The sequence below is a fragment of the Gavialis gangeticus genome, unplaced genomic scaffold, assembly GCF_001723915.1.
Source record: "Gavialis gangeticus isolate Ggan-Ray unplaced genomic scaffold, GavGan_comp1, whole genome shotgun sequence".
NCBI classification, from domain to species: domain Eukaryota; kingdom Metazoa; phylum Chordata; order Crocodylia; family Gavialidae; genus Gavialis; species Gavialis gangeticus.
The window spans coordinates 34524590-34535713 of NW_017729028.1; the positions used below are offsets into that span (position 1 = coordinate 34524590).

At 42.6% G+C, this 11124-nt stretch overlaps 1 protein-coding gene across 13 annotated transcripts in view; it reads left to right on the plus strand.

The window, feature by feature from the left end:
• Nucleotides 1–11124, plus strand: part of PKHD1 (polycystic kidney and hepatic disease 1 (autosomal recessive)) — a 484191-nt gene that overhangs the window by 444064 nt on the left and 29003 nt on the right. For 8 of the 13 annotated variants that reach the window (XM_019520930.1, XM_019520934.1, XM_019520935.1 and 5 more), the window contains 2 exons: nucleotides 3823–3958; nucleotides 5721–5808. The exons of 2 other annotated variants lie outside the window; for them this stretch is intronic. In XM_019520930.1, coding sequence (XP_019376475.1) covers nucleotides 3823–3958; nucleotides 5721–5808 — 224 coding nt within the window. Of the gene's footprint in view, nucleotides 1–3822; nucleotides 3959–5720; nucleotides 5809–11124 lie in introns of those variants that run through there. 3 more of the 13 variants (XM_019520937.1, XM_019520942.1, XM_019520938.1) reach the window with 2 other exon arrangements.

The window sequence follows — 11124 nt, forward strand, 5'->3', positions numbered from 1 at the left end:
AACTGCTCCCATCAGGAGCAAATTTGTTCCTGATGAGTGCACATTCAGATATGTTCCTGCACACCGTTTAATGCACCTAAATTTTCTGCGCAGGGGTATACATTGTGCATGTAGACACACCCAGTGTAAGTATAATTTAGTGACACGTACATGTCTTGGAGGCAAAATAGCATCTGGGTCTAAGTACCATGCAGATGCAGGGTAGGTGGAGTCGAATCTGGCCCTAGCTCTCGACATGACCTGTATCTCCAGATATTTCTGGTCCCTGAGAAGACAGGAGAATGAACTGAAGGCAAGTCTGTAGCATAGTGGACCCAAACAGACTGTAAACTAACTCAGTTGGGTACCAGTGACAGTCTAGCTGTGCCTGGACAGAGCTCAGCATGAGCTCTTCTTCTCAGGCAAGTTCTGTAATGTAGACATAGCTTTAATCTCCTTTGCTATCCTCCTTGCCTACAAGGTATTGACTCAAGTGAGCCTTGCCTCAGCTTTAAAGCCCGCTGCGAATAACAATAAAGCTATTATTGCCTTCAGTGGTGCAGAAGCGGTGCCTAGGAGAGCATCTTACTTCCCTTTTTCCCTAAAGGGCATCCCCGCCTCTTACCTCCTTGTTCCTTGTGACACGCTGTTCTTCCCCGGCCTGTTTCAGTTTCCTCCCACCACATTTAACCTCCTTGCTGCTTAGGAAGAGATATCTGCTCTCCCACAGATCCCAATATGTTCTGCAGACCCATACTGCTGCTCCGTGTCGAGTAATAGCTGATGGAGCTTAGCATGGGCTTCCCTGGGGAGCAAAAACCTCTTGGGTGGGACCCCCACAGAGAAGATCTTTAGAGGACTGACAGCATGCGGTGCTCGCCTGCGGTATACCTGCCATGCTGAGACAGCCAGCACCGCACCGCGGGGAAGTGACAGAACAACATGCTCCTCTCTGCTCACTCTCAGGCAGGTCTGCCCTCTCTGCCCCTATGCGTGGAGCTGCATGCCAGCTTCTCTGTCTCCCATGACACACACACAATGCCAAGGAGCGGCTGGGGAGTCTATTTTCCTCCTGGCACTGCTCAGCAGGGGACCAGCAGACCGGGTTGCTCTCTTGCTAGATGCTGCCATTCCCTTGCAGGGAATACAAATCCAGCATGCACAGGGCTACCACAAGCCCCAGCCCAGGGAGAGCTAGTGCTGAATATGCAGCATTATACATGCCACATGTATAATCGCAGATACATATAATGGCATATACATGCCACAAGTATAACTGTGCTGGGCCAAGATAACTTACACTTAAGATTTTTTTTCCCATCAAAGTGAATCTACATGAGGATGCTAGTTCTCTTCAGGAAAAACAATACATCCCAGGGCTATGTTGTGCAGAAGGGTTTCTTTCAACTAGAGAGACAGGGGGAGAGAGAGAGGCCTTGCCTTGAGGCAACACAGTGTAGGGCAGGGATGGCCAACCTGTGTCACGCATGCCACAAGTGACACGGGCAGGCTGTGGGTGAGGCACATGGCAGACTGGGGAGCAGCAAGGCATCACAGCAGCAGCTAGGGCAGGGAGCAGAGAGCAAAGCAGCAGATTGAGGAAGGGAAGCGGATCGAAAGGGCACTCGGGGTGGGTGCCGGATTTAATTTGTGGCATGCATGCCAAAAAGGTCAGCCCCCATTAGCCAAGGGCCTAGGGTACTGATCTGGGATTGATCAACAAAATTGAGTAACAATGATTTTCAAAGGTGACCAGTGGGTTTTGAGTAGCTCAGTTGGACCCAAATTGGAATACATTGAATTGGACTAATTTTCAAAGCTGCTACTCACTGGAAACCTGTCTCCATGCCTTAGTTTTGTGTCCTTGAAATCAATGTGATTAGGATTGCTTTGGTATTAGGGCTTTACTGTGCTAGGTGTTATACATACACTTAAGGACGGCCCCGGTTCTCCAGAGCATCCGCTCAGAGCCATGAAGATAAAAGATTTTTTAAGTTCGTTGGCAGTTCAAAAAACGTATTTGGATTCATGCAACATACATACATATATACATACATATATATAAAATATAAATAAATATAAATCTGCGTGTGTGTGCATATTTGCATGTTTATACATTTACGTTCCAGTGAAGGGGGGAGGAGGGATCCAAGAGGGGTGTAATAAGCTATTTTATTTAATCTAAAATGAAACGTTTCATTTTAATTTAAGAATAAGACTGAAATATTTTTTTGGGGGGGAAGGGGGGTAGAGAACACTTTGAACACAGACAACCACAATGTTTCCTTTTGAAAATGCCAGGAGGAAACAGTTTGGCTTTTCCAGAACTTCTTTCCCTGAACAATTTGGTGAAGCTGATGCCAACTGACAAAACATTTCAGCATTGCCAAATACAGATTTGTGGATAGGATCGGGTCAGAGGGGAAGCAGGTGCAGGGATGTGGAGTGATATGAATGGGATTGCACAGCACAATGATGCCAGGAATAGAATCTAATTTTCCATCGACCTAAATTCATTAGGTCACATTTGCCACTTTGGCCACTATATGAATAGCTTTGTGGCATAGGCGAGTGATTCCTTTCAGCTGCAGAGCTGTTTGCCCGGGAAGGCCCAGTATCATAATGCAAAGAAACAGTCTGAAAAAAAAATTGAGCTTAACCAAAGCAAATTGGCCGTCAATAAACCTTTTGTTTGTAAACACCTTTTAGCAAACACTAGAGAGCTGAATGAATAGCTTTCCTACTTTCATTTCTAGGCAATATCAACTCCCCAGTTGCTTTGCTGCAATGGTACATTAGAAGTATATCTATATCTAGATAGATGTCTATCTATCTATATCTATCTATATAGCTATATATTTATCTATCTATATATACTATACTATATATTTATATCTATAGATAGATATATCTATCTATATCTATCTATCTAGATGGATAGATATCTATATCTATATCGATCTAAATAGATAGATATTTATATCTATATCTATCTAGATCGATATAGATATAGTTATATAGATATATAAGGGAGATGGTAAATGACATGAAGCATCAGGAAGGGAATGAAATGATATGGGCTCAAAATAAAGTGTCATTTCTTTATTCAAATGCAAACGGCTTCTCTAAGGATGCTTGAATTTAAATTCCACTCTCAGAATACCAATGTCTTTTTAATGGGGAGCCTGTGTATCTCAATATCTCTGCATGTGAACGTAGCAGCTACTAAGGAATAGAAGCACAAATTCACCGGTAAGAGACTTTCAGTACAGATCTGCAGCTTTAAAGATTGCCCCTGGAGAAAATGTGTGTCTGTTTTTACAGAAGCTGCAGGATATTTCTTGGAATACATCTTGCTGGACAGGAAGAATTTTGTACATTCTTTGCTTCTGGATGAACGGGGAGGATGGTTGCGAGCTTAAAGCAGGAGATTTGCATAATATAATTACCTGTGACTTTGGAGGAGCCATATCTTGTGTGTCTCAGTTTCCCATCTTTAAATTAGGGTAATATACTGGGAATCCTTTATCAGTTTGGATTAGGGTATGGTACCTTGTGCTATTGGCCTTGGTCTCATCTGAGGTCTCAGAGTCATAAGAATCATAATGCAAGATAGCAAGGGGATGATGCGGGGTCTGGTGAAATGTTATTTAATTCAGCCTAGCCCCGAACACTTAAATATTGCCACCTAAAGTGAAAACGGCATGCAGTCTTGTGAACAAAAGTAATGGTTAGTCAGCAGAGCTACGCAGGAAGTTAGCTGTCTCAGGGATCTGTACCAGGTGTTTTAATAAAATTAATGATCTGGTGATTTTTTTCTTCACATTGTTTTGCACGTGGAAGAAATGGAAGTGGCCTCACTCCTGGAAGCTCCCTATATGCAAGGCCCTATAATATCTCAGTCCAAGTGCAGCCCTCAGATGGAGAAATGGGAAAGGAGCTCCCCGTACAGCCACAAATAATTTTTCTGGATAAACAGGTAGTGATTTACCTCCCTACAGAAGTGCGACTGTGTTAACTCTGTGTGACATTATCCGCCCCAAGCACTCAGAAACCACGAGAATATCTTAAAAACATGATTTCAAAAAATATTCAATTGTATTAATTTGTCTTCACATTTCTGAACCTTTAAGATACGCTCGGTTCGCATTTTCACGCTTTTCTTGGCTAGAAATTTACTTCAAAAACAGGGACCCTGAGCTTCTGCTTCCAGCTCTTGATTGCTGCTAGTGGGCCTTAAAAAAAAATAGCACCAAATATTGCAAGGTTTACAAAGAGATCACAGAAAGTTGGCAACACTGTATGGTTGGGTTTGCTTGGCTCCTTCTGTTCCTTATTTCCCTTTGCCGCTTTTGAGAAGCTTAACAACTCTTGACACTAAAAGCTAAAGCTTTATATCAGGATCCAGAGCTGGGCTTTTGGGTTACAGTCTTAGCATCATAGTGGGGGAAGGGATTTTTAAGAGTCATTTGCTCTAACTGCTTGGCCAGATTCCTTGGCTGGGCATTGAACCCTAGGCCACAGTAGTGAAAAGTTGAAAGCCTAACCACTAGACAAGAAATGGCAGTGCTTGACACTGGGCATGTCTGTGAGACACTTACTGCACAGTAGCCTAATAATACTATGCAGTAGTGTGCCAGTCAAAAGCCATGCAAATATGCTACTGCGCAGTGTTATTAGGCTACAGCACAGTAAGCATCACAAAAAAACATGCGTTGGCACTACTGCACAGTAACTGTAGTTACTGTGCATTTAATTAGTACTTCATTAAGCAAGTACTAAACGAAATGCACCGTAACTACTGCACATGAATGAACATGTAAAGAGCATTAACAATCTGTCCTGGACTCCAATTCATCAGTGGGGCTTAGAAAGCTTTTTCTTTTTTAAATGACAACTTATGACTTCTTTTTATTTGTCTACTCGTGTCAGAGCTGATTGTGTCAAAAGCTGTTGTGCTTTTCTAGGTGATCAGGGGGGCTAGAAACACATTTTTTTTTTTTTGAAAAATACACTGATGTGTCAGATGTCGGTTTAATCCCACGAATCTAGGAGCGGGAACTTTGACATCCAATACTGCAACATTCACAATAAAAGCATGACGATCGGCAGCTGACAGAGTTTAGGCTCCTCTCTATTATACTGTGGGCATGTCTACATGAGATGTTTACTAGGGTGCTGATTAATTAGCTCCTCAGTAAAGTCTCAGTGTCTACATGTGCGATGCTATTAGGCCGGAGTAAATTAACTTACAAGTAATAACCTGTGGTGGAGTAAAGTACTCCACCGCAGCACATGTGTAGATGGGGACCAGGTTGTCTGGGGCACTAGCTGGCTAGCCTCGCACTGGGGTACCAGCATGCCCCAGCCAGCCCCGCCACAGTGCGTTGAGCTGGGTTGGAGCAGCCCCAGGCTGGCAAGATGACCCCTAGACCTCAGCAGTTGGGACTGCTCTGACCTGGCTCAGCATGCTGCAGAGGGGCTGGCTTATTGCACAGGCGCAATAAAATCCAGCACCATATGCATTGGAGTTTATTGTGTCACACTAATTGCCCATATAGATATGCCCTGTGTGATGCCGCATGAAATACATAGCATGTGAATACATATTATCCAGCTGCTAGAATTTAATAAATGAGCATTGCCTTTAACTCCTCCCTCCACTGTAAACTCCCATTCACCTGGAGGAAAAGGAAGGAAGGAAGGAAGGAAACCTTTTCTTTCTCTTCTGTTCTTCTCAGGGTCAGAGAGTTGAAACACTGGGGCTGCCCACCGAACCCTGGGTCATTGCAGCCTATCTCAAGGGCTCCTCGAAGGCTGCATTGAAAGGTTTGGATATGTTTTCTTACATATAGGGGGGTGGCAAAAGCATGCATTGGAAGTGATGGCTATACATTTGGGAGAAAGATTTTGTTTGAAGGCTCTGAGCTGGAAAGAGAACAGTGTCGTGGGCTGCTCAAGCACATAGAAAGGAAGCTTTGAAAAGCATTTCTGTGTCTTGCCAACTTAAAGGGACACTGCCCCAGAGTTTAAACCCCAAATAGAAACCTTAGAAAGAAGAAAAGAGGTGGAGGATGATCAAGCATGTTAATTTACTTCAGGTAGTGTTAATTAACTTAGTTCCATTAAAGTCAACAGAGCTACATCTGTTTACACCCATGGTGAATCTGGCATAATGTGATAGAAATATCGGCTTAGGTTTATTCTCATTTCTTTTTTCAATGTGAGAATGTTTTCTAATGAGGGATTTGAACATTTCTCTTCTAGTCCTGATTTAGCAACTATATCAGCTTGTGCTTAACTATTCCAGTGAGGTTCTTGGGACTGATCACATGTTTAAAATTTAAGTTTAAATAAATGATTACCAACATAACATCACATTGGCTAGGCTGATTTCCCTGTCACAAGGCAAATGGGCAGCGTGGAGGGTGACAAGTAGGCAGTTCTGCTATATTCCCACCAAGTGCCCATCCACAGTCACAGCAAGTGTATCTTAGCTTTGAATTGCCAAGATCACCTTTGAGGAAACAGAAGGGGTAAAAAGTGTCTGTGCTGTGGATCAGCCACGAACTATCAGACCTAAACACTAAGCCCCTTGCTATACGTTACATTTATCACACCATTCACTGGTTGATTACGCAGCAAATTTAGCCTGGCCACACATGCAAAGTAAGACCTTCCACATGGACAAAGTAATTATCACACACTGAACTGGTTATTCATGCAATAAATTTAGACCAGCCACACACACACGGTAATTATCCCATGCTAAAAATAACTATCCATCAATAATGTAGCCAACCAGCTACAAAGTTAGTGCTTGAAAATGTGTCAATCTGATATCATTTATCAGAGCAACTCAAATAGTTGGAAAAAATTCTTCTTCACAAGCTTTCTGGCACAAACACCCTTCGTCAGGCTGAGGAAGCATCCGCACTTGGTCTGCACTCTTCCTGGCAGGAATGAATAGTAAAGAAACCAGTGTTTGTGCCCGAAAGCTTGCAAAGAAGAATTTTTTCCAACTATTTGAGTTGGTCTAATAAAAGATATCAGATTTTTGTCTTCCTTAGACCAACACGGCTACAACCCGGACCGCTGAAAATGTGCAACAACTCTAGCTGGTTTTTATCCAGATTTCATTTGAATGTTTCATAGTTTCATAGTAGGTAGGGTTGGAAAGGACCTAAGAAGATCATCTAGTGCGACCCCCCGCCATGGGCAGGAAAGGATGCTGGGGTCAAATGACCCCAGCTAGGTGGTTGCCTAGCCTCTTTTTGAAGAAAGTGTAGCAGGGCCCTCAGTGAAATTTGATGGCTTAGACCAGGGGTGAGCAAAATGCGGCCCATGGGCCAGATGCGGCCCACCAGGCCATTCTATCAGGCCTGCGGGGCCCCTAAAAAATGTAGAAAATTAATAGTTATCTGCCTCTGCCTGCCTATCATGCGGCCCTCGATGGCTTGCCAAAACTCAGTAAGTAGCCCTCTGCCTGAAATAATTGCCTAGCTTAGACTATGCAGAGAAGTAGACTAGATGATAGCAATGCTCCCTTTTGATGTTAAAATCTATGAATCTATTAATATCTAGGTCTCCCTGCCAGGATTTCCAAAAGCCAACCCTGGTCCTCAGCTTAATATAGCTCCACGGAAACCAGTGGGGTAAGGGCAGTTTTTATAAACTGAGGATCAGCTTTATGGTGGCCGTGGCAGGCCTGGTTTTAAAGGGTGAACTAAGACTGTCCAAATTCATTTCACACCGTACACAGAACACAGTCTGAGAGGGACGGGTTGCAAGCACTACTAATTTCTACTGGGCTGAAACCGGCATCCTAAAGAGGAACATTTCTGATGCCCTGAGCCAGGGTCCTACTTCACGTTACTTTTGGATAAAGCTTTATAAAAAATCAGCCTTTTTGTGAGCTGGGAAGAATCACTTTTTTCCCCCAAAATTAAATAAATTGCAAATCAGAGAAAGAAAGGGAAAAAAAAAAAAAAAGAGAGGCAGAGAAATTAAAAACACATGAAAGGAAAAGACTCAAATAAAGAATAGTTACTGAAGTGAAATGCACTTTACATTCTTTAAAAGATACATGCATCAAATTAATAGTCAATAAAATCCAGCAAGGAATGAACTGCATTGTACAGATGTTCTGCGTGTAATAGTTTGCTGCAGTTTTTCCTTTGACAAACGTCCTTATTGAGCTCGTCTTTTGAAGCATATGAAAGCAGCATTTAATCGAAATGGGTCTGTCTAGCACACTGAGCCCGCTTCATCTGACAGCAGCCAAACTACCTCATGCAAAGTAGTTTAGCTCCAAATTAGCTCGCTTCTGCGTTAAATACCAGCTTGCCTCAGAGATCTTTGTAAAGACTCCCATATATATCTATAATATTCGGAGATTTGAAGCATATGTGCCCAAAAGCTGAAATCGTCTCTGGTAAGGGGTACAGTACTGTACTGCAGGCTTCACCGTAGACTGGGAATGGCAGTTATAAAATATTTGAATGCCGTTGACAGGATCTTCTATAAAATGGGTGTTACATCTGGTGGTAGAGCTGAAAATACAATGGTAGAGCTGAGAGTGCTATCAAGGCAGGCACGGTGGGGGATGAGGATCATATACACTTCATATATATAAAACGATGGGCCAGGATTGAAACAACAACTAGAATTTTTCATGTTCCTAGGAGGACCAGAAATATTTACATCACGGTAGCCCTTAGAGACCTCCCCCCACCCCGACATCAGGATTTCGTTGAAATGGGCACGGATAGACCACTTAATATTGCACAATCCTCACATTAGCACAGAAAGCTCTCAAAATGGTTAAGACAGAAGCTGAGAGAAGAAACAAAGGCACAGACAGGGCAAGGGAGAGCTGGCAACAGAGCTCAGATAGGTGCAGGATGCTCTCCTTAAGCCTGTCCCTGCTTCTTCCATGACTTGTGAGTTTATAGGTAAAAAAAAAAGACATCATAAGATGCTATTGTCTCATCACACCTATAACCATGTGTTTCTTCTTAAGACCTCCCTTTTGATACTGGGCAGCAGTACCTGGACTGGCATGCCTTTCCCATCCTCTCACTCCTTCTCATTGCTCCCATTCTGAGATGGATCAGCTCTGCAATGCTCAAAAACCCTTGCCGGGTTCAGTTCCTCAATAATGGTTGTGCCATTTTAATAATCCCCATGCTGGTGGGATATTGGCTTTTCAATGAGGTTCAGTTAAGTAAAGCATAATGCACCCAGTCTATTGAAATGTATTAAGTGAGGTTCCATAGGTATTTGCCCTGTGCCTTGCACACTCCATTGTTTTCATGAATGTTTTTGATGGTGAAACAGTGTGAATACTCATGACTTTTTCAGGCAATACCAAGGTGGGAAGGGAGGCAAACACTCTGGAGGACAGCACTAGATTTCACGATGACTATGACAAATTGGAGAAATGGTCTGAGATAAAAAAAGATGTGATTCAATAAGGAAACATGCAAAAGGTGACTGCTTGATAGGAACAATCAACGGCAGAAATACAAGATGGGGCATGACTGCTATACAGCGCCACTGAGCAGATGTTACTGGAGGTTGCAGTGGATCATAAACTGAACACAAATCAAGAACAGTATATGGAAATTAAAAATAATGAATATCTGACTCTCTATGTCCAGTGTTCATCCCAATGGACCCCTAAACTCAGCTGTGGTGTCTAGGGACTACTGTGATATATAAATAAGTCTATGAAAAGTGTGCTGTGATACTTCCATTATACTTAGCATAGGGAAGGCCTCAGCTGGAATCCAGTACCTAGTTTTGGATACCCGACGTCAAGATAGATGTTGATATGGGTGAGAATCAGGGGACAGCAACAAAAAATTATCAGTGTAGGCCAATGGTTTTCAACGTTTTTTCATGTGGGGCCCTAAAAATTTTCAATGGAGGTGCAGACCCCTTCGGAAATTTTGAATGGAAATGCAGATCCCTTTGAATTGTAAATATGGGTATTCACATACTTTTGATTGATCATAGTCATCTTTCATGGACCCTTTAGACATCATCTTCAGATTCCCAGGGCTTTGCAGACCACAGGTAGAGAACAACAGGGCTAGAAGCCATGACAGAGGGAGAAAAACTGAAAGAAGTAGGTTTGTTTAGTCTAGTGAAGGGAAGAGTGAGGAATGATACAAGAGCGGTCTTCCGATATATAAAATGTTTCTACAAAGGGAAAGGTAGTAAATTGTTCTCCCTGTGCACTTGAAGATTTATGGGTTTAAGCACAACAAGGGGCATTTAAGTTAAACATCAGGAAAAACTCACTAATTGTAAAGACAGTTAAACTAGCACAGGTGACCTAAAGAAGTTGTGCACTCTCCATTATTTCAGGTTTTTAAGAATGGCTTGGACAAACATCCATCAGGAATCATCTGGGGGTAGTTGATCTTACTTCTGGGGTAAGAAATGGACTAGGCAAACTCCTTCCATTTTTTAATGATACCTGTGATGTGGCAGCTCTAAAATTGGCATCCTTTGTACTGTACTAGTCCACATCACCACTTTTGGGACTATTTCTAAGGAGTCTGATTGCAAACCCTTTCTTCATTCTGAGTAATATTTTGAGTACTCCCTTTTAATCAAGGGGTTATTTTTGCAGTGGCACATAACTCAGTATAAGAAAGGATATCAGAGCCTGGTCTGTAACTGAAGGCCTGTTCTTCCTTCCTTTGAACAGTACTATGAATCTGCAATTTCAGCACCGTTCTGAATGCAGGTGCCTCTGACAAGATTTTATGAAGATCAAGCAATTCTGTTACTTTGAGATGTGGCAAGGCATGGACACATATTCGCAATGCACTTGTTCCTTGCAAGCCTTCACCTGATATTTTGAATGGCTTACTGGTTATAAAATGTCAACACACCTGTTTCGTAAAGAATGTAATTATTTTGCATAGTCGTTGAGCAAGCAAGAGAATTTTTGTCATCTCTGGACCAAGTCCAGCATCCTAAAGAAGGACTGATTTATAAGCCCCACCTGAACCAATATTTCGAAAGTTTGCCTGTCTTGGAGAACTTTGCCACTTTCATTCCACACGCCTGCATGAAGCCCTGCTTTTGGCCGCCATCCCACAAAGCCCAAGACTTGGCTGGTGCTCAAAG